The 26,637-nt window shown below is 36.9% G+C and overlaps 1 protein-coding gene across 9 annotated transcripts in view; it reads right to left on the bottom strand.

Moving 5' to 3' along the window:
- The window catches only part of GPHN (gephyrin), a 254,833-nt gene that overhangs the window by 161,389 nt on the left and 66,807 nt on the right, over positions 1–26,637 (bottom strand). For all 9 annotated transcript variants that reach the window (XM_065754106.1, XM_065754037.1, XM_065754055.1 and 6 more), the window contains exon 2: positions 16,061–16,139. In XM_065754106.1, coding sequence (XP_065610178.1) covers positions 16,061–16,139 — 79 coding nt within the window. The remainder of the gene's footprint in view (positions 1–16,060; positions 16,140–26,637) is intronic.

Genomic DNA, 26,637 nt, shown 5'->3' with positions numbered 1-26,637 from the left:
ATCCAGGATGAGCTGAATACCCTACTGCTAGGTGTAATACCACTAAACTCATGCTCCACTTCTCCTTGAACAACCCTAGCTCATTTTTGGTAAAGCTGTTACCTAGTTAGTACAGCCTGTCCTCTATTTTTGCACAGACTTACTCAGTCCCAAAGGCAAGACTTCGTATGTGCTTCAGTTCATCTCCAGAAGGTTCCTGACAGCACGTTTTCTCCTGTCTCTGAATAGCAGCCTTGCTCTCTAGCATGCTGACCACTACACCAATTTGGTGCCTCTCACAAAGCTGGCATGGAATATGCTCCATCATCCAGGTCATTAAGGAATACATTAAAGAATATTGATGCCAGGACTGACCCTTGAGAAATGTCACTAACTTCTGGCAGCCACCAAACACAGTCAGTCACAGCAATAAGACCCCACTGAGATTTCCACTCCCCTTATCCTCTGACAGACGTAGGAGGAACCTAGGTCCCTAAACATAATTAAAACTAGTTAATTTACTTCAAGTTCTTCCATTTACCATTATTTTCTGCTATAATGCATACTGAAAGTATCTGTCAGTAATTAAGTTTGCAATCTCATGTTGTTTTCTAAACTAACATTCTACCACTATTGGTTCTTTTCTTGTGTGTGACCTCCCGCTTAATCTGTTTTCTTTTGTCTGACATTGCAATTTTTTTGTTTCAGCCACTGTTCTTGTGCTCTATAATTACAAAGAGCTTATTACAGATGTATTGTAATTTACAATTAGGGTACTGAGGTGCTATAACAATAAAAAACATATGAAATAACAGCTTGTATGACTCAACAGCTCGGACTCCCAGATGGCAACCAGAACAAAAACAAAATGTTGAAAGTGGCTACAAAAAATAATTGGATACAAAAATATATTATCTTCTTGAACCCCAGCTTTTAGGATAGGCCCCTCTAAGCAAGTTAACAAGGAAAGCTAATCCTATAGAGGGATAAATGGTAGCAAGATAAGCAAATTTCTTACAACTTCATTTTCTTATATATGTATATATTTCTTATAAATATATGAAGTACACAGACTGCAACATTCAAACTGCCAAGACTGAGATTAGATATATTAATGGAACAACAGAACTCACTCTGTCAGGGCTCCAAAGGAAACAAGCATATATCGAGGACAGAAAATGGAACATTAACTTGATAGGCTCCTGACTGAAACAGGATCTTTTATTGATGATGCACTCCATATGACCCCTTTTAGGAAATTAAAATGTTCTTAAATGATTCAACTTTAAATACATCACAGGAGCAGGCAGAAACAGAAGTTCAGGAGAATGTCAAATCTTACACAGACAGGATATTAAAAAAAAGCAAAATGATGATAATAATAGTATATCAGAAGTATATCAAGAATCAGTTTAATAGATTTAGTTTTATTTTACATAAAAATAGTACATCACAACACTTAAAAGCACTTATATCAAAATAAACATAATTAAAAGATCTGAAAATGAAATGAAAAAGCAAAAATCACACTGACAAAGCCACTACAACACTATAAGGATTCCTCTATCCTAATACTTTTAGAATATTGATTTTGTTTTTCATAATGGTCAGATTTCAGAGAAAATTTAAAACTTGAGATATATAAAAATTGTACCATGCCTCCAATCTGAAAAAAAAATGTTGATGGTTCTGTAACACAGAAATAGTTAATGCCAAGAGAGAAATATTCAAGAGCCTTGGCAGGGAAAATGAAGCGGGATGCAGGAGAGGACAGAATATTAAAGAAGATTGGGAGAAAAATTGAGTATTTTAGAGAAAATAAAAAAAGATTTCCAAAGCAAGAAGCTGAAATACAGAATATATAATAGTGGTAGGGAGCACGAACCAAAGAACATGAGCATCAGCCAAAAAGAAGAAACCTACAGTGATAAAACAACTCTAGTAGCTGCAGTATTCTCAGGAGAGAAAGAAATCTGGTTCCAAGATAAAAGTAGGCTTCTATTAAAAAAAAAAAAAAATTCATTTTGGATTTACATTTGTGATCAAAGAGCTTATATTTATGTGGGCACTATCCAGTCAAGAAATCAAAGAACAAAAAAGGCCTATTCTGAGAAGAAGGCTCACCACATCTCCATCAAATCAAACAAAACTAAACTAATCAGATCATTTCTTCCACTTGAAACTTGTCTTTTAAGACAGATCTAGAAAGTAGGAGGACTAAATACCACTTACAAACGGAGAAATCCAGGTTCCTTGTCTTAGATTTCCCTCTCAACCCCTATAGAATGCCATTGGTTGATTCTATTAGGTTATTTTAAAACAAACTGTATTTTCTTCTAAAAGATACTAGGACAAACAGTAGGCACTGCTCTAGCTCATATTTCCTCCAGTCCGATCACCTGTCTTTCAGTGCCAAATGAAGTATAGCAATAATGTAGATAAGCATCAAGATGCATTTCATAGCTTCAATGACTCCACACCTTAATCATGACATTATGATCTTTCGTCTATTAACTATTCTTTGAAAAGCAAGGCAGTGTTACAAAGTTGTTTGGAAGGTACTAATTCCTCCTTTAAACAATTTCTGGTTTTAAAAATTTTGCCCGTGCACACATATGCAGTTGAAGATCAGCACTAACTGGTGATTTTTGCTGACACTCTTTAAAGAAAGGCCAAAGACTGAAAAGTCACAAAAAAAAAAAAGAAAAAAAAATAGACCAAAGATACAGTATATGTCAAAACTGAAGCACATCAACAGGCTCTTCAGTTCTTTGTGGCTCACACCTAGCCTACAGGGAACTCTAACAGTCCATTACCTGACAAATGTTATGCAACAGATTTTGCTGCAGAAGAGATGAAGGGAGAAGTACAAGCAAATCATCAGATGACTTCTATTTCTGTGGTCTTGTCTACAGTTGACCTGCAGTCATTCCTAACCATGAACTTCAGTATTTTCCCTAAAGCATCTTCTGCAGTCAGGAAGTACCTACAAAATTTCCATCCCAGAAAAAGCTAACTGCAGCTCACCATCTTCATCTTCTTAAACTAGATACTTCATACAACATTGTAGTTTCACTGACTATTCTACTTCTGCCCCAGCTCAGTTTCATCCTCAGAACTGATATATACATGAACACAAACACAGAGGATTTCTATCCCACCATTTTTTTTTTCAATCTGTTCTCTTACTATAACTAGCTGAGTAGCTCTAATATAGAAACACTTGCACAGTATTGGAGAGATCTGTTTTACACAGCGATGCAGTCTGTGATACAACTTTGCACTAAATTACTTCGAAGGTAAACATGAAATACAAGCAGCCTTCTCATAAAAATAAATTTAAATAATCCTAATTCTGAACAACTACTAGTAGTAATTTAAATTATATATTCTAATGCAAGCTTGCTATTTTCTTTTATTCCTTTTTTTTTTTTTTTGCCATGCTTATCACTTCTTTTGGTAGGGTTCTCAGGGTTTCTGCTAACATCTGAACAATTAAACGTAGGAGATGGGAGAAGAAAAAACCTTGGGTCTGCTTATCTATTATTTTCAGAAAGCTTTGCCAGCATCCGACATCAGATGACAGCCAACTCTGAACCACAATGAGAATGGCACTACGCCACAACCAATAAACCATGCTGAGAGGGAAAGCATGTTGGCAGGTACTCAGCATGAAGACAGCTATGTTACAGCCAGCTCAGAGTGCAGATAGAGCACCGTTATACTTGCTCATCTCTATTTGGCAAAAAGGATATAATATGGCACTATGTAACTTCTATGAATTATACAATTTAAATACAATATATATATAATACACTGTATGTCCTAACAGTGTAGTTAGAAACTGTGGGCTAACTTTTCTATAAGCATAATTTAAATTACCAGTTTAGTACTAACAAATCTGCGAGTAAGAGAATTTGACTCATTTATACCAGTTTGAGATCTTTCTTACAAAACTTGGTTAAGGGCTACGTGTGCTAGTGAAAGCTCTTCACCAAAATACACAACTCAGCCAAAATGAAAACATTTGTGCATCATAAAATCTTTACCAAAGCTCTTTAGTGAAATATTTTAAGAGCACATTGACATCAAATATCACATTTTCTTTTGGTTTTCCAGTTTAATTTCACATTCAACATTTCACATTCATTCATTTTTACCAGCCAAGTACAAAACAGTTATTGCTAGAATTAGCTGGATAGTAGCATTGCGGTCAACAGCTCGATTTACAAGTGGAGACTGGAGATGAGTGGTGTTTATCACGGATTGGTGCTGGGACTAGTGCTGTTTAACATCTTTGTAGGCAATATGGACAGTGAAATCAAGTGCACCCTCAGCAAGTTTGTAGGCAACACCAAGCTGAGTGTTGCTGCTGACATGCTAAAAGGAAGGGATGTTTGAGGGACCTGAACAGACTTGAGAATTAGGCCCATGCATACCTCATGAAGTTGAACAAGGCCAAGTGCAAGATTCTGTATCCGGGGCAATTCCAAGCCCAAACAGGGGCTGGGCAAAGAATGGCCTGAGAGCAGCCCTGAAGAGAAGAATTTGGGGGTGTCAGTTCATGAAAGACTCAACAAGGGCTGCCATCACACACTTGCAGTTGAGAAGGTATTCTGGGTTGCATAAAGAGAATTGTGACCAGCAGGTTGAGGAAGATGATTCTGATCCTCAGTTCTTGTGAGACCCCATCTGGAGTACTGTATCCAGAACTGGGACCCCCAACACAAGAAATATATTGAGCTGTTGAAATGGGTCCAGATTAGGGCCACGAAGATTATCAGAGGGCTGGAGCACCTCCCTTAAAGGGACACAATGAGAAAGTTTGGGCTCTTCAGCCTGGAGAGGAGAAGGCTCTGGGGGGCACTACATAGTGGTCTTCTAGCACCTGAAAGGGGCCTACAGGAAAGATGGAGAAGGACTTTTTATTAAGGGCATGTAGCAACAGGATGAGAGGAAATAGCTTCAAAGTGGAAGAAAGTAGATTTAGACTAGAAATTAGGAAGAAATTCTTTACTGTAAGAGTGCTGAGACACTGGAATAGGTTGCTTAGAGGGGCTGTGGCTGCCCTCACCCTGGAGGTATTTAAGTCCAGACTGGATGGGGCTTTGAGCAACCTGATCTAATGGGAGGTGTCTGTCTATTACAGGTGGGTTGGAACTAGATGACCTTAATGGTCTCTTCCTACCCAAATTATTATATGACTGCTTTTTCCTTCATGAAGATCATAGGGCTTCCTTGTGTTTGCCTGGTATTTTTAGCCCCACTTGATTCCTTATGTTATTCACTCAGTATTTCCATTAATCACAAGCAGTACTGAATACACACACATACACACAAAATCAGTATTTTATATTAATACTTCCATTATATAACAATTTCTAGTCTTATTTCATGATGCATCTTTCTTTTTGCAAACTAAGCAGCAGTGCTAATCAGAGGAAGTGTTATTTTCTACTACTTCAAACATAAAGCTAAGTTTTAAGAAATGCCCCTGATTATTAGACTTTGATCAGCATGACTCGCTTTTAGCAATTCCTCCACGAACAATCTCTCTCCCTCTACCTACCGCAAAACCCTTCAGTCTTTATGTTCCTTAACATAAGGATGTAGAACATATAGTACAATAGTTTTCTGTAATGATTATTACATTTTTTGTCTATGTCTCACAAAACAAATATTCCTTTGTAATATTGTAATTCTAGAAGAAAATGATGCCTAAGCTCTTTGTTTTTATACTTACAGTCACAGTCCTTGTCCAAATACATTAAGTTTCAAAACTGGTCCTAATGGGTATTTTTAAATAATATTTGAACATTGATAACTGAAGTTTATCAGTTTAACAGTTCCAACATAAGGCTTCTGAAACCCACTGTATTAGACATGTGTCCATGTGGCATTACAGGATACAGTTTAGTGACACAGGGTGAGGTTGATGGCTGGACTTCGTGATCTTGAGGGTCCTTTCTGACCTAAATGATTCCATGATTGCAGAGGATAGGGTGACAGAACTGCTTGCCTACTAAGGCACCCAATAATCTGGGAGAGAAAAAACTTGGGTAGAAAAAAAGGGAGCTGCCTTGTGCAGAACAGTACAAAGAAACTATGACTTTGCATGTCAAAGTAACAAAAAAATTCATAACCTTGAGAAGGTTCTGTATACAATGCCACACCCTTGAAGTGAAGAGGATCATTAAGACAATGACAGAAAGAAAAAATGTGAAAAATAAATATACCTCGGATAAACTAAGGAACTCTCTATTAATACGGAAGGGCAGCTTTCATTAATGTCGTTCCACTGCTACAGAAAATGAAGTCTTGAACAGAAACAGTCCTAACTCATTTGGATTAAAGAGTATTATGAGCTGATAAAATTGATTGGTTGTTGGGAAATTAAAGTAATTCAAATCTTCAGTCGAGATGCCACTGAAACAAATTTTAAGGGCTGACATTACTGCATTACAGAAATAGAAAGGCATTTCTATGTATTGCTAGCATTGCCACAGATTAGTTCTATCCCTTTGCAATATGTCAGTATATTAAGTTGTGCAGAAATATCCAATCTGGTGAAATAATAAAAAGCTTGGATGCTGATAACCGTGCAGCCACAGTGAAACCCTAGTAAAAACCTATAGCAAAATCTTACTGAATTTACAGTAAGCTCCTTGCTGCTGCTATAACAACCACTATCAATATTATAAAAATAGACTGTCTACGCATGCAGCACTGTAAACGTTTGTTCCTGTATTTCCATCATGAAAATAAAATTGTATAAAAGATAATAAAACTTGTGGCCAGAAAGAAGAGCTCTATCTCTTGACCATGATCAGTATTCGCATGTTGCACAGAAAGAATAATAAAACCCTTTTATTCAGTGCAAAAATAAATTGGGTATATAAATTAAAAGGGTTAAGAGTGCAAGAGCCGCAGCGCTGGCTGGAGCCTGAAGTGTACATAGGACAGGGCAGTACAAGAACTGCAAATGGGACCCTGAAGGAAACAAAGAGGAAAAAAAACCCTCCTAAACACAGAAATCACTTAACTATCCATTACTGGGATCTCTAAGTAAGAAGAGATTATTATGTCTTTTCTTACGCGGTTTAGAAAAAATTGGGGGGTATTTCTATTTCACATAAGCATCTTCAAAATGTTCTGCTTAACCATGTAGGCAGAAGCAGGCACATATCTCATTGTGACTGAGAAACTAACAAAAAGGGGAAACATCTTTGTTTTGATTTCATAAAAACACACTCCACAAAATTCTTTCAAAATGAAGAACTGAATGTTCTGTAGAAACACAAAATACTTAAAATGTAAAGTGATTTGAAACTTCCAAATCTTTAACAGTTCACCTATTACTAATGCTTGTACTTAATCAAATAATGAAGTACACAGGGACACTCCCAGCTATTTGAACATGAATATGAATTATAATTATCCTACCTACCTTTAGCCATAAATTCATTCCTTAAAGATGTATTTTTGATGTTGTAAACTTCTGAAAAACAATACAGAGCCTATTGGTAAAAAGAGGAATCAGTTCATCAAGAGCATTTCTTCATCTGCCCACACTGAGAAGGGCCACTAAAAGCCACCAGCCTAAGGCTTGTGGCAGACAGCATTCACTCCTCAGCCAGGAAGAGGTACATCAAAATGTACAAACTGTAATCCTTTGCACTTTTCTGGCAAATTTTTATTTTCAGAATGAATTCCATGTTCAAAGATCCTAAGATAAAGAATTGTAAAGCGAATGATATCCAAAGAATATTCTGCTTTAAGTTTTAATTAATTTAAAACACAGTTTTGAGATTATTGAAAATACAAGCACATGCTTTTTTCTTAATGGTTACACCTGAAAACACTTCAGAAGTCTTTAATTTTCCCCTGAAAATCATGCAGATTTAGGTGAAAATGAAATTCTAATTTTTATGAAACTTTTATTATAGGTGGAATTAAAATGTATTTATAGCCTCTAGTTTTCAGAGCATTGCATATATAGTAGCGTACACATAGTACAGAGTTTCCTGAACAATATGCACACAATACTGGCAGAGACAAAGCCCCAGGTATGGTACAGGCACAATAGCTGCTTGCACTACCACTCAGCTTCATATTGTTAACAATGCAGCCATTCCAGAACAACAGTGGTATAAATCTTTCAATTTCACTATCCTCTATTGCCTTTATCTATATATGAAAACAAAATTACAGTGAATGCCTTTCCTGTGTTAATAGTAACCCATATAGGGAGTATCTTTCCATGATGTGTTAGAAAAGCTTTTTTTTAAAAAAAAAAAAAGAGTAGGAAAGAGAAATGGTTCTACTAAAAGAATCTTCACAGTAGGGAAGTAGATGTTGAACCTTCCCATCAGTATTCAATTACATTTTGTTGCTGTGTGACAGATATCAGCAGTGGGATAGTCTGACAAAACATTACCTGACATGGAAGTGTGTATGGAGCAAAGGTGTGGCATTGAACTCCTCCATGCAGATAAAATGGCAGCTATTGACATTCATGGACACTTGCTGAATGTTTACAGACACCAAACAGTCGACATGAGCACAGCGAGGCAGTTGCTGGTGCACTTCAGCAGCAGTAACTGTAACTGTTCGTCACCGGTGCAAATTTTTTTTATAAGCGTGGCATGCCAGCTCTTCCTCATCACTGGCAAAAAATGCACAGCTCATGATAATGACTATATTGAATAACTGATCTGTAGCTGAGAATATGCTCTATCACATAGTGTTTTATTCAGCCCTTTCTAGCAGTTACAGTTTCCATGGAATTAAATAGGAGGCATTACTTTCGGAGCAACCTACATATAAAAATGAGTAGCAAATTTTGTATCCAATGACAGAGCCATCCCCAATATTTGCAGCAAAGACTTCCTTTACATCTGAAACCTGGAGTTCTTTTACAGTCTGTGAGAAACAGCTTATTCATTTTCCTTGCTAACTTAATCTAATGCAAATACATACACAAATTCAATAGAAGCCTTGTCTAATTAAGCACTCCCTTCAAGTATTTATAGCTTTGACAAAATGTATCCTGTTCTACGAAAAGCCTCATGTCCAGAGAGAAAGAGCATTCCAGAAGAGCATTTAGTCATTTTCAGTAGTGAGACTAAAGGAGAGAAAATTTCTCCTGTATAAAACATTATTGCAGCTCCTGTGCTGAGATTGCCTCTGTTACTGGGAGTTCCAAATTTGACTTCATCCATGTCAGGGAAGCCTACTCTGTTCTCAAGGGCAATTTTGCATTGATTCCATGTAAAAATGTTCTAAGTTCACATATGCTCTATTACTTATGAAATGATTATGTCTGCAGAAAGAATGTAACTGCCACACCAGTCCTGCCTAAAGGTCCACACAACTCCATAGACTTTCAGGACTGAGAAACAAGTGCTTAGGGAATAAACATATCACATGCAGCATTATTTGTCTCTGGTGCACACTTCTTGCCCCTTGCTACCTTCAGTTACAGAGCTTTGCTGGAAGATGCATGAATGTGATTGATACTGTAGGCACATCAATCTCATACCCTTTTTTATATATTTTTTTAAACATCAACTACTTATACTTCAGGTTTCCACATGTTACACAGGTTACGAAATATTCCGTTCAGCTAAATTTAAGTATGTACTTTTATTTTTTCCAAACCTGCTGTCTGAATTTTTTCCTGTCAAAACTTTTGAATTCTGATACACGGTGAATAATTCTTTTTCTTTTTTTTAATCTTATTTTTATCATCATACAATTCATACTGTGTACCTCCACCAGAAGCTGTTTCTTAGCTAGGAAGAAAAGTCTGGTAGAGTTCCATAACTACTGCTGATCTGTGATCTGTTTGTTCCAACAAACATTTATCCATTTAAAACATAGTTTCAGACAAACAAGAAGAAAGAAACATATCTTCAAACAACCCCGTGAAAGACTGCACTTCAAATACACTGTGTTTCATACTTCCTCCTCACAAAGAAGACTGCAGATCCCACTAGCACAGAGTTTGTTCCCTGAACACATTTGGAGAGAGGCCCTATTCTAGCAGGCCTCAAGCAGCACCACTTTGGAGGGCCAGCCCATGCAGCAGCCATTCTGTGTGTCAGCAGGCACCAAGGCTAACCACCCATACCTCAGCAACGCTGGGGCCATGCAGCCTCTGCTTCCACAGCATAATCCTTGGTTGGCTCAGAAGTCCCTAGTTACGGGCTACTCCACAGCACTGCTGCTCCAAATGGAAGAAAACTCCTTTGCAGAATATAGAAACCACATATTGAAAGAAGACATTTGTTCTGAACACGGCTACTATTCATAGGTAAAGCTGACACAGAGCTTTGAAGAGGTTAAAGAATTCTCCTTTGGGGCACAGTATTAAAAAAAAATGTTGTAAATTACTTAATGTTTAAAAAAACAGGTACTTTCATGACACTCTGCATTGCCAAAGACTGCTGCAAATGCTTTGCTTAAGATGGATGAGGAGGGTGCCATAGGTTTGTGAGTCATTAAGCCAAAATAGACACGGAAAAACGCATGCAATATTAGCAATTTTTGCTATAATCTGCCAAGGAGTCTTGTACGTTGAGAAAATTATCTTGTTGAAATGTAACAGAGAAGATCAGAGCGACTTCTCTCAGATAATCAGTACACCTGAATGGCAAGCCCGTTTCAAAAGGCTTGCAGGAAACGGGGACTTGTTCACAAAATTGTAACAATCACCAACAACTGCTAGATAGCTTCCTTCAAGTGAAGACTGATATGGTCAGATTTTACATTCACAGACTTAAAATTGTATTCATCAGGTCTTCAATCCTACAAAACAGCTTATGTCTTCTGTTAGATATATAATCAGAGTTCTTCAAGAACTACCTCATTGTCTTCAGAGGACTGACTGTCAGTCATCAAGATTAGGCAACAACCTCAAAAACTTTCTTACCCAGTTCCCAAAAGAAGTATCTGCCTTCTCCATACATGAAATACAAGAGAGTGACAAAGATGACTTTTTCATGACTTTTACCTTCTATTGTCAACAAGTGGGATTCAGTGTTCAAACAGGAATATCTACCACAGACATGATAAAACTTCTGTACTATTAACATTTTGGCTATTGTCATACTGTAGAATACTGGAGAATAATATTGTAATACTGGATAATAAATAATTTCTTCCCATGGCTTTTATGAAAGCTTTTTTTTCTTATCGTACTTTTATGAAAGCATTTTTTCTAATCGCACTCTACCACTTCCGGAAGGGGGGTTGTGGTGAGGAGGGGGTGGGCCTCTTCTCCCAGATAACTAATGACAGGATGAGAGAATGGCCACAAGTTGCGCCGGGGAAGATTTAGATTAGACCTGAGGAAAAATTTTTTCTCTGCAAGAGTGGTCAGGCACTGGAATGGCCTGCCTAGGGAGGTGGTTGAGGCACCATCCCTAGTGCTGTTCAAGAAGCGTTTAGATGAGGTGCTAAGGGATTTGATTTAGTAGTTTAGTGGGTAGGGATGGTGATAGGAGGATGGTTGGACTAGATGATCTTGTAGGTCCTTTCCAACCTAATGTATCTATGAATCTATGAAAGAAGTATATTTAAGTTTCTGCATAGGTATTAAAACTTCAGTTCTCCTGTCAGAAATTAGCTACACTTTCCATTTTGATTTATACAGTATTTCTTTTCATTAACATGAGGTAATCTGAAGGAGATATGAAACACAGTTTAGATGTAAGACCTTTTGCTAAAATGGAAGGAAGCTACTCAGGCCCTCTCGGATCACGTTCAGCTCAATGAAGTTCTTCAGATATTTGCAAACAAATGCATATTAGTGAATATGCACAGCTGCAGTTAGTGATTTTCACACAAAGTTTAAAAGCATCCTCCTTTCAATATAAACATTTATTTTACAAACTCTATTTCTATATGTAGGCTAGAGCTCAAAGGAACAACTTATAAAGTGACGAGCTAGAACTTCAGAACATCTACACCTAGATATTCTGCTATAATTAGGTGGATGTATATACTTAATCCTCTACTGACCTGACTGTTCATGCTTCAGAGGTGTATCTAAAGTACAGTTGATTTAGGTAACTTACAGTTACAAGAAATTTAGTATTAATTTACAAGGCCATGCTGATTGACCGACCAAAACTGTGCTGAGGAGTGGAAGAGAGAAAGCAACTTTCAGTCTGCTCCTAAGGAATAAACTCAACTGCTCAGCTTCCTGTCTGCTCCTTGTCTGAACCAATGTTCAAAAAAACAATGTTTGCCTTGCTACAATGCCTCCAGGATCTCCCCACAGAAGTGTGACAGAATTTTACCTCAGCTAAATGTAGTTTGAAGAACATCTGCATCAGTAACCATACGGCCTGGTTGTCTGTAGCTCTGCTGTTTAGGACCATTCATGGAAAGACACTTATGGCCTTCTAATGTTGATCATGCTCACACGTGGAGTGCAAAATTCTAAATGTCTTTTATGTGTTATTTGACTGGTAGGCAGGCCTGAAGTGCATGCCATCATCAAAACCATCTTCTTGAATATAATTACCTACATTAAGTTACCTATAAAGCAATACTAATAAGTTCTACCTGTTTTTTTTGGTCACACTAAACTGTGTTCATGATAAACTGCACGAAAGCATGCTCTTTTTTTTTCCTAGAAGAAAGAAAAAAAATGCATTTCCAACTCTACGAAAATCTATAGTATCATATATATGTACACTGCAATCTGCACAGTTCTTCCTGACACTCTCTGAAACAGATTCTTTATTTTTTGGGGGGGTTGGACTAGATGCTCTCTAAAGGCCCCTTTCAACCCCTACAATTCTGTGATTCTTTATCATATTGACATTTGGAACTTTTTCTAACTATTCAAACAATCTCATCTGAAATAAAGTGAACTAATTCCTTCTCATCACCCAAAAAGGAAAGGTTCTAATATCTTTTATAAGCTCTAGACAATATATACTTCCTCTTTTCCATTGTTTTTCTCTAATCTAAATAACACATCATACATTGCAGTTTGTCTTTTCCTCTTGTCCTTCTCTTACACACCTCTGTATCTTTCTTAAAGGTTTGTTTCCAAAACTTTATACTGTACACAGTATGAACATCAGCTTATGCAGCAAATGAAGAACAGCACTGATATCCCTAATCAACTTCCCAGTTGGCCCTCTAATCAATGTTTTAATGAAATTCAACTTTTCTGTAATTAACTACAAAATGTGATTTAAATATACAATGTTGACCGCTTCCTTCTCCCACAGTGACTCAGTAAACTCCACTTCTTATGTTTATTTGATACACTTTTCTCTCAAGCTGTATTTCTATTTATTTTCATTGACAGAGTAGGATACATACAAATAGAAAGAAATGCTCAGTATCCTAATTTGGGAAGCCAAGTCTTTATTACCAGTGATGAGAGAACTGAATGCAGATAAAGGTTACAGAGTCCAGACAGCTTTAGCTAATACACCAATTGGAAAAAGAAAAAAACTACACTGATAATTAAACACACTTGATAAAATTCAGATATTAATCCCAAAACCCCACAACACTATCTGCAGAGAGTGTCATTACACTGTAAAGCCACACTTTCAGCCCTGCAGAAAAAATCATCTGTTTGATAGCTTTCTGTGATAAGAGACATTCTGTCAGTGATGGAGCTAGAAGTGACAAACAAGGAAGATGTCAATGCAGCCTAGAAAACTCTATTAAACAGCTAACACAAGAGATGGACACCATTCAAAATGTGTTTTACTTGATGTATTAAGCCACCCTAATATAAAAACTAACTTTTGTTTCTATACTATGCTCTGGGTATGTATTATACTACATTTCTACCTCAACTGCTAGCCTGTCTGCCATTAATGTGATCTCCTGATAAAAGTATACACTAATTAAGTATTTGTATGCTAATGAGCCTAAAATCTTTTGCGCTTTGTTAAACTACTTCATTAATGTCACACATCACAAATGCAATGCAAATCTTTAGAGTGACAGTCATTCACAGAGAGAGCACCAGAATTCCTTTGTTATCAGACCTTCATAAAGAAAAGAGCCAGTTGATCTACAGACAAAGCGAACAAGCCCCAGAAAATTCCTGAAATGTAGATACTAAACTGTCAAGAGCACTAACTAAATGTTATTTTGTTATTTCAGCAATCACTACAGGTGAAAGTCTTAGCCATGTTCTCTAAAGCTTTTAATTAAACTTCATTTCAGAAAAGGTTAAAACATATTTTCAACTGACACTGTAATCTTTAGCCCCATATTGTCCTTTTTCATTCCGCCTGCATCATAAAGGGTTCAGTAACCATGACACCTTAAAAGTCAGCCACAAAAGACTGGGGTGAACAATTAAGCCTTACTTGGAAAGTTTTTTTTAACCTCTGAAGATTCACTCATGCAATTGCACATTTTGCAACATCTCTTAATACGTAGTCAGCAGTAAACTGCAAGAATGTCCACTTGGAAAGACAAAACCAAGAATATGTACCCCTACTGGGGGTTGCCCAAAGAAGCTGCAGATGCCCCATCCTAGGTGATATTCAAGGCCCTCTTGGATGGGGCATTGGGCGGCCTGATCTAGTGGGTGGCAACCCTGCCCATGGCCGGGGACGGGAACTAAATGTGCTTTAAGGTCCCTTCCAATCTAAGTCATTCTATGATTCTGTCATTCCAGAAAGAAGCAGACTTATCTTGCATTCAACAGTCTTTGAGAATTAGCAGATGTTTTCCATCTTTCAAAGCGAGCAATAAAAAGGGCACTTTGCAGTCACTTAAGCTTCTATGTTACGAGCAACAGAAATACACTGAATTTATTTTGTAGATTACAATAACCCATTACTACATTCATGCAGGTTACGGACCAGGAAAGAAGCTAGAAGATTTTCATTACTTTTGAAAATGGCAAGGAAGGAAAATCATAATTTATAATTCATAATAAAGCACAATCCATCCTTTCTGAAAGTACCTCCACAGGTACCAAAACAGGGTAGCATAGAAGCCCACTTGCAGTGCAAAACACAACATATAATTATCAAAGGGAAAGTAAAACACCTCAAAGACAATTTTGGCTGAAAATGAAGTCTTTTGAATTAGGCTTGATTTTGACACTCAGACAGTAATTTTAAAAAATGTACTTACTGCATTCAGTCAGCCTCAATCAACAATTAATTCTACTTATCCACTGTACTTCCATTAATTATCAAAAATTAAACATAGTATGTAGAGATTTTCCAAGAATGCACGTATGCATGAATGTATGTCATTTATCTTTATCAATGTGGCAAAACAAATTCTGCATCTACTTCAATTATTAAAAATTCCCTGTAACTGAAACAAGATGTCAAATACACTCTATTTTCTACTCCTTTTCAACAACTACTAAAGAAGGTGCATTGCTAGCATGAATTCCATCATTCCATCCACTATCAGCTATCACTCTTGTTAAGGAGATGTACATTTTCCCCCATCTTCCCTTTCTTCCACAACAGTTCGTACACTTCTGCACATTAGCAAGAAAATTTTCAGACAGTACTAAAGTTAACTGAAGAAAAAATACCAAGTTTGACAAAATATCAAGCCTTGCTCAGAGCTCATGAGACTGAAGTTTATTTTAAAGGAAGATATCATACTGAGAAGAAGACCACTAGTCTCATACACTCAAATTACAATAAGTAGTGGGAAAAAAAATGAATATCAGCTGTATTTAAAGATAACTGGCAAAAACATAATTACTTAGTAATTTACTAATTTATATGTAGTTTGATCTTCAATAAAAAAGTGACTTTGTATACACTCTTTCTCCACTCTTTCCATAAGAAATACCAGCACACACAATCTGTTTCCTCTGATGAATGCTCTATGTACCCTTTACTGTTGATGCCCACTTGATGTAATTCATGATCAGAAGTAGGTAGAAAAAATGGTTTTAATAATATGAAACTGTATTGAAGTCTAACAACTTGGCAAGCATCTTATCATCAAAGCTTACAGTAAGTGTACTTCATCAAAATACTACTGATAAAATTACAAAACTCACAATGATATCATGAAGTTTTTCTCTGCTTAGCAATAAGAGCCAGATACTCACAAAGAAGGGTCTTGGACCAGATCTTTAAGGTTTATCCCACTACGATCCTCGGCAAGGTTCCTGAAGCAACTGTCACTCACTAAAAAAAAAGAAATAAAATTAAAACAAAACAAAACAAAACAGAGAAATAAAAGAGGTGGAAATTTAAATGAAATATGGCTCTATTGATTAGTTAATAAGGTTTTTTGGTGTTAAGCGTCATTTGACATTCATATGTAAGGTCTGATTTTCAGTGACATTTCAGCTAATTTTAAGGTAAATCAACTCCACGGAAAGTGATAAACAATCTATCACAATGTACGAAGAAATAAATGGTTACAAGCTGGTGTCCATAATACTTCCACAGCTCTGAGTACAGTAAGTCTCAAACACAACACTGTACGTGCAGATACTGATACACTCAAGAGGAGAATCCCTAATCATGCACGGCTCCATATTCTTTAGCTAATCAGAAAGACTGAGCTGCTACATTTTTTAACAACATACAAAGTTCAGCAGCTATATTTATGGGAACAATTAAAGAAATAACAAAAAAGTTTAAAAGTATTAATGTGTTTTTGTTTTCTTCACTACATTAAAAAGAGTAGTGATTACACTCTGAAACTCCTTTATGTTTGCTAATTGTTTCAGCATGGGTATTCTGTTCAATCCTGGACCCACTTATCACAACAGTGGGGATAGTTCCAGTTGAAGAGACAGTCAATTTGTGAGGTGGAAATACAGTTGTAGCACACTGTAATAAATGAGCATCCATTCAAAGGAATTATAGCTATTTCTAACTACACTGAAAAAATAGGTTGTGATATGACAAAATCAATGTAAAGATCAGTTTTCCCTAGTTAGCAAGGTAACTAGCCAGACCGAGTAAAGCTCATAAGAAATGCAATACTGCTCACTTTCTGATTTAGAATGCAGCCTTGCAGTTGATGAAAGGGAATGCATTTAAAGCCATCTGCAAAAGCTTGTGTTCCTACTGCTTCCTAAATGCGAGAGACTCTCTCTCTGATTTACATCTATCAGTATTCATGTGCACCATCAACAACATAAAAATGCACATCGTTCCTAAAATATGTTCTTTATTTGCACAGAGTAAAATGCACACTGTGATAGCCCTACCCAATTATGCCTACACCCCTCAGCAGCCCACAGTTTGTCAGGCTGCTGGGAAAGAGGAGCTGGAGGAAAGGCCTCCAGAAGGGGCTGGGGTATCTGGGAACAGGTACCAACTACAGCTCCTTCACAGAGTCTCATAGCTAACTGTGTACAGCAGTAACTTCAAAGTTTACCCACTCTGTACCCCAACACTGTAACAAACAGTGGTCCCAGAAAGCTCCTCAGGACACCCCATATCAAAGCCACAAAGCTCCTGTCTTTGAGACAGCTACCACGCATCTTCAAACACTAGCTATAGATCCAGCAGCACACCCAGTACCCACGGCTCATTCCTCCAGAGGCAGTCTCTACACTAAACTGAAATCTAACTGCAGTGAGTATGGGAGTGACGCTCCCCTTGAACTCCCTGGGCCTTCAGAAATCTTTCATTTCCTAGTCCACCAGGGCATTTTAAAAATCTCAAACTGCTGAGCTAAAGGAGCAAATCAGAGATCAGCAAAATCACAGACTGCCTATACTGTAGATTTTATGTGACAAAGTCCCCTAAGCTAAGAGGTCTAGCTTGTATTTGTCTCTTGTCAAGTTCAGCAATGAGAGAAAGCACAATATTCTCACTACTGGTTAAATCCTACATGACTGATGTATCGATGTGTCTTTATACAGCACAAATAGCAATGGTGGTCAATAATGTTTTTTTCCCCACTACTGACAATTCAACCATTTCTAATGAATTAAAGATTTAACTTAAATGTGACATATTGTTTTCTACTGTTTTCTTCATATTCCTTCACTGAAAGTAATCAACTGAAGACACATGACAATTAATCTAAAAATTTCCTTACAAGTGGAAAAAAAATATAACAACAAAAGTAACAAGTAAAATTACTTAATCAATAGAAGAGCCCATTATTTATCTGAATATAATTAAAGTACTTTATAAGAAAGACATGTCTGAAATAAACACACTCTCGAGAATCAAGAAGTTTGAACGTTTTGGTTAGTATTCACCAAAATAAAATTTCTGAAAAACAACATTTGACTATAATCTCCAGTTAAATCTCTGGCATTGGCAGGAACAGGAGAGTTTCCAGTGTATGAAATAACTCAGCAGAATGGTGCTGGACTAACAGCTGTCACAGGAACGCTTCAGAGCACTTCACTGACCCGCGTACAAGCACAGCCACGCTCCCTCGCACCCTTGCAAACTCTAGCACAGAAATAAAAACAAATGTTCACAGTAACATGGGGTTGAAACAATCAACCAAAGCTGCTAATGCATTTCTCAGTGCTTAGGAAACTGTAAATCAACACTGCATCTGTTTTTAAAGTGCTATACTCTGATGGAAATGCAAGTTATTTAAACAAGACAGCAGGTGAAACTGTGTTTGATGGTATGGCAGAAAGGTCAGAATGATCACGCACGACCAACAGTGCTTAATGTTCTGAGGGGAAAAAAAAAAGCAGGAGGAAACTGCATCACTGCTACAAATTATACTACATACAAAAAAGGCACATCCAGCTTCTCATGTTTAAAAAGCAATCGGAGAGAATTTTGAATGCAACATTCGAATGAACACACAGCCCAATACTTTATTGCCTTGTTTCAAAATCTGAATTTTTATTTTTATTTTTTTTAAGTCCCAAAAGCATGTAAAAATGGTTATTTTCCGCAGTGTTTATTTCAGATCTAAGTGGTTCTGTCCAAACATTTTTTAATACATGAACAAGATTCGAATAATTTGCTTTTATAAACACTGTGGCAAGAAATCACTTCTAAAGTTGCACATACAGTTGACTTCAAAACATAACAGAAGACTGTTTCTCAGGTTTTAGGATGTGAAAGGTAACTGTTCTTTTTACTCAGACATCAGAATATCTTTCCTTAAAAGCCTATTCTCCTCCAGACACAGAATTCCTGTCCTATTATGAACGTAAAGATGGATGCTCTTACCATGAAAATACATCTAAGGCATCTTGCCCACCCCATGATCACTACTGTTATTTTTTCAAGTGACTGCATGTCAAACAGAAAACATACATAAAAACAAATGGCATATTAGAGAAATTTTGTAGCATCTTTATTAGATCTACTGCAGAAGATAGAAGATTAATTATAAGAGCATACCTATTGCATCTCTGCACACAAATCTTCGTGATGTTTTTATATAATGAAAGAAACTGCTTGTGTGCCTGCAAATTGCAAATGTTTGTACCTGCTACAAAAATACATCGCCTGTGAATGGCAAAAATAATGCGGGCTGGTTTTCTGAGGAATCACTATTGGGAAGTGGGAATCCTTATTGTAAGAAACAATATGAATCATAGAATCATTTAAATTGGAAGAGACCATTAAAGGTCAGCTAGCCCAACTCCCATGAAATGAACAGGGACACCTACAACTAGATCAGGGTGCTCAGAGCCTGGTCCAAACTGACACTGAGTGTCTCCAAGGACAGGGCATCCACCACCTCTCTGAACAACCTATTCCAGGCCTCACCACCCTTTACTGTGTCATATAATGGTTTGGGTAGGAAGAGACCATTAAGATCATCTAGTTCCAACCACACCTCCCATTAGATCAGGTTGCTCAAAGCCCCATCCAATCTGGACTTAAATGCCTCCAGGGTGAGGGCAGCCACAGCCCCTCTAAGCAACCTATTCCAGTGTCTCAGCACTCTTACAGTAAAGAATTTCTTCCTAATTTCTAGTCTAAATCTACTTTCTTCCACTTTGAAGCTATTTCCTCTCATCCTGTTGCTACATGCCCTTATAAAATGAACCTCCCCATCTTTCCTGTAGGCCCCCTTCAGGTGCTAGAAGGCCATTATAAAGTTCTCCAGGCTGAAGTTCTCCTGGGCCCACTGCTCAAGTCTGTCTAGGTCTCTCTGGCCAGCATCTCTCTGCCTCTCAGGCACACTGAACACACCACACAGCTTGGTGTCATCCACTAACTTACTGAGGGTACACTCAATCCCACTAATTAATGACACTCATCACTGATCTCCTCTGAGATACTAAGCCACCAACACTCTCTGGCTCCAATCTCACAATCAATTTGTAATAAATGATACAAAAACAAAGGAAGTTAAATGCCACTTTCATAAAATACGAGATGAACTCTGCAGATGAAAGACATTACATTGCTGGGATTAGCCTGTTTGAAATAAAGAAGCCCCAGCTCAGCAATGTTAATTTTCTCTGGGGATTCAGGACTAGCTATATAATCAAGATTAGATGCAATTTCAACTCATATATTATAATCCACTCCCAAATACAAATTCTCTGTAGACAAGAGCAAGAATAAAGTCATTTTAGCCTGGTTAATTGAATTCACCAAAACCCACCCAATGCAAGCGTTCTCTGTCATAACAGCAAACATCACTACAGTATATTTATCCATACCCTCTGACCAGACAAACTATCAGCTGTCATTTTACAGATTTTAAATACAAAAGTACTGTAATGATTAGTTGGACTCCCTGTGTTCAGCTGACATTCACACCTGATAAATGTTTCTGGTATGTGCTTTGGTTTTCACAGCTTTTGTCATACACTGAACTACAGAAAACATTAAATATAATTATGTTTAGCAAAAAAAATTTTTTAAGACACCTTTAAGGACATCCCAGACATCCCATAACAGCCTCTTCAAGCTACACATCATTGTGTTGCATAACAGAACAAGTCTTCTTCCCCTTCCCTTCAGTTGAAAGGCTATGAAGTGCCAAAGACTGACAGAGATTGACAAAGAAATGTTACTATAAAAAAAAAGGTCATTTTCTGCAAGAACAGCAGATGAGTAATGTCCAGGTGATCTAGTGAAAAATGGGGTGATAGTAAACCAGAGATAAATTGAAACATTAAAAAAAAGAGAATGCAAAACTTTTTTCCAGAAAACACAAGGATGTAATAACATCACCCATACGCCAAATACAAAGAAGTACTACTAAAATGATGAAGAAAGATATCTTAAAGGAAATTAAAAATACCTCCTTGATTAGTTTAACAAAATGCAAGCATTGTATGGTTGTAGTTGATGTGTTTATGTAAATACATCAGCAGAATAAACATGAGATGAAGAGATAAAGGATGGTGTTGCACAGAGGAAAAAAAAAAGAAGAGTAAGTTTCCCATGAGGTAGATGGCTGAAACCTCATGAATACTTTTTCTGTGCAGAAAAGAAGTTGTCCAAACTGGTGATAAACAAAGGAATTCTTGAACACAAGAGATGAGCTACACCATGGTTGTTAATGCTGTAAAATTTATGTTAGAGCTTCTCTGAAGGCTATGAACATCTAAATCTCTTCCCCCACTAAGGTTTCTCACATATTCTAGGAGCAATTAAATGAATTTTTTCCACTAATCTAATGCATTATGGCTTTCAAATCTTTTATTGCCTAAATTTCACAATATTTGTGTGGCCTTTAGACTTCATATTCTGTATTGAGTTTTAATCTAACATTCATTTTGTGTCTAATAAGCTGAACTTCAACACACTGTCTTCTGTAAAGTGAAGAGGTGAATTTCACAAGGAAAACCTCAAGCCATTAGGGACATTGAAATCTTTGGAGATGTCACATTATCAATATCCGTAATTGTTTGCACTCAATAAAAAAGATTAAATTCCTTGAAGCAATGAATATTGAATTCTTGATGGAATGCTTCTTTTTGGACCCACTACTATTCACTGGAAATAAGTTGTTTTCAACAAGCACTTCCAATAAGATTTTGTTGCACCTTCTTTGGCTGTAAACTGCAAAAAAAAATTGTAGTAAGGAGAGGAAGAAGATAGAAGGTCAGTACATGTAAGAAAGGGGAAAGGAGTAGTTAGAAATAAACCTGAGGAGCCCCTCTAAACACAGATCTGAAGGCAGCAGTACCAGCACCAGGGCCAGCCTGAATGTAGCAGGGCCAGCACAGAGGCACATTCCTGAGCAGCCCTCACTCACTTAAAATGCTCAAACGCCACTATCTAAGCTGACATCATGAAATACAAGTCAGATAGACAGATCTCAGCTAACTTTATGTATTTTAATACATTGTTTTTAAGAGAAAAATCATACACTGCGTTAAAAATAAGATTATAATATTGAAAAAAAATTTCCTTTCTTTAATTGACTTTTTTTGTTCTGTTTTGTTTTGTTTTTGTGGAAAGAATGCCTTCCTGCACTTCACAGCTCTCACCCCAGAGGGCTGGAGCCCAGAGAGCACTACTTGCAAGTTTCTTTCTGTGAACATTCTTCTATGTATTTAAACTCTTAGCTGTCTATTTGTTCTGTATTCTCTCAGAACTATTAGATATTAGCCATGCTTAAATTGCATTCCTTATTAGTTACAATGAAATTAGAATCACTAAAGCAGCAAGCAGCTAAGATTATTCCTCCCATTTGTTTTAGCTACATGATTTTTTGTCATAACTATGCTACTCATTTACCTTAGTCTCCTTAAAGTGAGTCACAGGCTTTTCTATTCCCAACTACACGTTTGCAATGTACAAATGTTGCCATCTTACTGCTGTCCCTATTTGTATACTATTAATAAACACAATATCTTTTTTTTTTTCCACCCAGTAACAGAAAATAATTTTCTCTGGAGATAATCTTGTCTGATATTGGATTGCTTACACTTAGCCTTTAGTTTTCTCTCTTGGCTGATGTCTAATCTTTAACAATATTTCACTCTCAGCCTGAAGCAAGCAACAAAATGGAGAAGTCTTTAAAACCTGTACAGCCTGTCAGCTTTAATATGCTGGCTTATACTGGCAATCAAATCAATCTGCTGTCAGGATGGCAGCACGACATTTTGGCATCTGTAGGAGAATAATACCCCTTGTAAACACTTGCTCCTCTAACCTCCATTTCAATTTACAGCAGCTCAAAAGAAACCCAGCAGTCTCCCTGTTTATAGCAAGGAGCAATCAGAAGCAGCTCTGCATGGCCAGGTGAGGGAACAGCTCCAGAAAGTAGACAGAGCAGCACAGCTCTGAGGAGGTGCCGGTCATCTGAGCCCACAGAGTCAGCATTCCCTGCAAACGCAGGCCCCTGATCCACCAGGCCTGGATTTCTTGCCTGATGGTATGGTGCAGTATTTGGGACTGCAGGCTCTGACACATGCTCACAGGCAGTGAATGTGCAGCTCTCTCCATTATGAAGGCTGTATAGCTTGTCATCTGGGCTCATCTGCTAAGCCTATACCAGTGGCAAGTAGAGTAACACACTCTTGTGACCCTCCAGGAATCCATTTAAAAAATAATAATAATAAAAGGCAGTCTTAAAATCTTCAGGTATGCTTTAAAAGCACGTTTGGTATGCAGTTTTCATGAATTCCCATTTTTCACTACTCCTTTCTTTGTATCTGCAGAATTACAAGATTGTAGCAGATACTGTAAATCAACTGTGCTGAATTCTTGCTAATTGCTTTCCTCAGAGAGAATCACTCGTATAAATCCTTAAACAGGAGGAATTGAGCAAGAATGAGAAATGGAACAGACTTATCTCTGAAAAAAATGGCATTCAGTGTTTCAAAAACTATTAATCAAATAAAAATTAATAGTGCTCATCATTGGGGAAAAGTGAGTTGACTTTTGGACTGATGACTGCTAATGATAGAACAAGGATTACACCTCACATACATGAACAAATCCTAGTTTAAGCTTTCCAACAAAATACTACCTTTTCCAAAGAAAGACCTTCGCATTCTAACATTTTTCCCCTCTCTTAATTCTGACTTTATATAAATACATATATAAAACTGTACCTAATATCTATAAAATTATCCTTAGTGGAGGTCAGGACTCTGGAGAATTCCCCCAGTATCCTGATCTTAACAGACTCGCTTTGTGCAGGGGACAGCACTAGCTGACCTTCCAACCTCAATTATTCTATGCTTCTGTAACAGGCTTTTGTTTCATATGTAATGTAAGATTTAATGTAAAAATTTGGCTTCTAAAACAGAGAAAGAAAAGCCATTAACATTGGGTACCATTAACATTTATAGCTTCTAGCTGCACTGTGCAAGATAATCAACAAACTGAGAACTCGCATGAATTTCCTATTAAAATAATTTGTAAGACCTGCCTTGCCTTTTGAACTGCCAGCAGAAGCATTGCCTTCCTTTCAGAACTGCTGTTTTCAGGCAATCATCACATTTTATAGTGCTACATAAAAAAATAAAAAGAAAAAAAAAAAAGCAGGAAGACCTACAGAATGCAAGTACAGAAATTCTGTCAGATGTTAAAAACAGGTGGGTGATAAGCTACTACATAAATTAAGATTCTATAAATAGCATTCTAAAAGATTTTCTAAACATCCTAAATGTACTTTGCCACAAATGGGGTGCCATAATATTTTCTAAAACATCTGAAAGCCAGTAAATCTATTTAAAAGGCAACCAAGCACGAAGTACAGCATAGAAATCACAGCATTACTGAGAACTCCCTAGGTACCAGGATTACCTACAGTTATAAAGGCATTCAAGTACCAGGATATTTCCAGTTCTTTTTTTTTTTTTTGCTTTTCTTTTTTTTTTTTCCTTCGTTTTTAAACTGGAAAATAATTGAGTATTTTGGTAATAAAGTGACTCTTTTCTTGAATATTTCTTCTTCATTATGCAAGTGTATTTTGTTCCCCCATTTTGTCTCCTGTATTTTCTCTCTTGCATTTTAAATATCTAAAAGACATCTATGGAGAGAAATGAAGCTAGTATACAAAAATTTAATTTCAGGCTTCTCATTTCCTATATTGTCAGTACAGAGGAATCTTTGCTCCCTTTGGACTGTTTTCTTCTGCATGTACCACGTGAGGGATCAGAGGAACCAGCTACCAACATAGGTGCCTCTTGGCTGCTAAAGGACCTCCTCTTCTGAACTGGCAGTTAGGCTTGGAAGTGTTTGTAGGGAGAATCTGAACTCCTGTTCAGCAGATCATAAACTCTCTTATTTCAACCCAATAGCTTGCAAAAATATTAGAATAGTTGAAAGGTTTTATCTCTGTTTTAAGGAAATGGCAGTTGGTGACATTCCCATTTAATTTGTAAACATTTCACCAAGTTGAAAGACAGTACTTCTGCTCCTCAGCTCAGAACAGTTCTAAGTGTCGCCTTAAAGAGAATTATCACACAACACACTCATCTGTTACCATGCCACTGTGAGGATTTTTTTTTTTCACAAAAACAATGATGGCAGTGACCAAGATGTACATTGTATCTCCTTATGATCTGTATTTTGATGTGTTTTGTGCTTTCTGTTGAGCCTATTTCTAACAGTCTCAACTGAGAGGAGGGTTTAGGAATTCCTCACTGAATTTTAGGATGGCTACCACATTCCAAGGAAAAATGGAATGATAGAATGTTCCTCCAAATTAGTAAATAAGTAGATTTGCAAGATCAAGTCTGTCTTAACACTTTTTACATAGTGGTAAGATATGTAGGATTTCATGGGTTGAATTGATAGTTAAAGCCACTGTCAAAAAAAAAAAAAAAAAACAATCAAACCTGTAATAAGTGCACTGGTATTATATTCTCATATCTCAGGAGAAGTACAAAACATACAAATACAGCAAACAGTAGAACTACAAGAAAAAAAAAAATCTCTCCAGTATCTGTACTACTGCAACAGAGCCAAATTGGCCTCAAAAGCAATGGATACATCTGGTTAAAACTTTATGGGTTATAATAACACAACCAAGAACAGCAACTGCTGACTGGAATAAAGGTATTTCTGAGAAAAGACAACAGAATTCACCATGTTGCTTCTGATTTTAAACAGACTGAAATCCAGCTGTGTCCTCCCTAAACAATTTAATGAACTAAGTATATCTCATCTCACACTCTGTACTCAAAGATGTTCTGCAGTGCAAGGATGACATTTTTCTATGCCATTGATGTCATCCAAGACAATTAATTCTTTGACAGACTTGCAGGTTTTGTTCCTCTGAAGTTAAAAAACAAAAACACAGAAAAAAGAAAAAAGATAAATTCCACTACCATCAAAACTAAAACCTTCCTACTAGTGAACAGTGAAGAAAATGCAAGAAAGATTTTATAATTATATGTGTATAAAAACAACAACAACAAAAACCCTGCAGATACCAAGCTTCTGCAGAAGGAACCAATCACCAATATCCTTTATGTGGTGTAGGAATGATCTACCCTGAGAATAAAGGAAACTACAATACTGACTACAATACTTCACTTTGTCTCCTTAGAAATGCAAATAATCAGAAGAAAAATAAAGATCAAAAAGCATAGGAAAATAGTGAATAAAATGCACTTTGGGTTGATTTTTGCTCTTTTATATAAATAAAGGAAGATGGCAAAATGCTTACTTACATTTTTTTTTCATAAAAGAGATACACAAGTTTATCATTAGAGTTGTCCCAAAGCCAACCTGTACACCACTACTAACAGAGAACTTTAACAGAAAAATTCTGACTCCCACACACAGGTACTAAACACATGAATTTTAA

This window comes from Cyrtonyx montezumae, unplaced genomic scaffold, assembly GCF_038088225.1.
Source record: "Cyrtonyx montezumae isolate F1298 unplaced genomic scaffold, pur_monq_1.0 scaffold_10, whole genome shotgun sequence".
Taxonomy (NCBI): Eukaryota; Metazoa; Chordata; class Aves; order Galliformes; family Odontophoridae; genus Cyrtonyx; species Cyrtonyx montezumae.
This window is presented reverse-complemented; position numbering and strand designations above follow the sequence as displayed.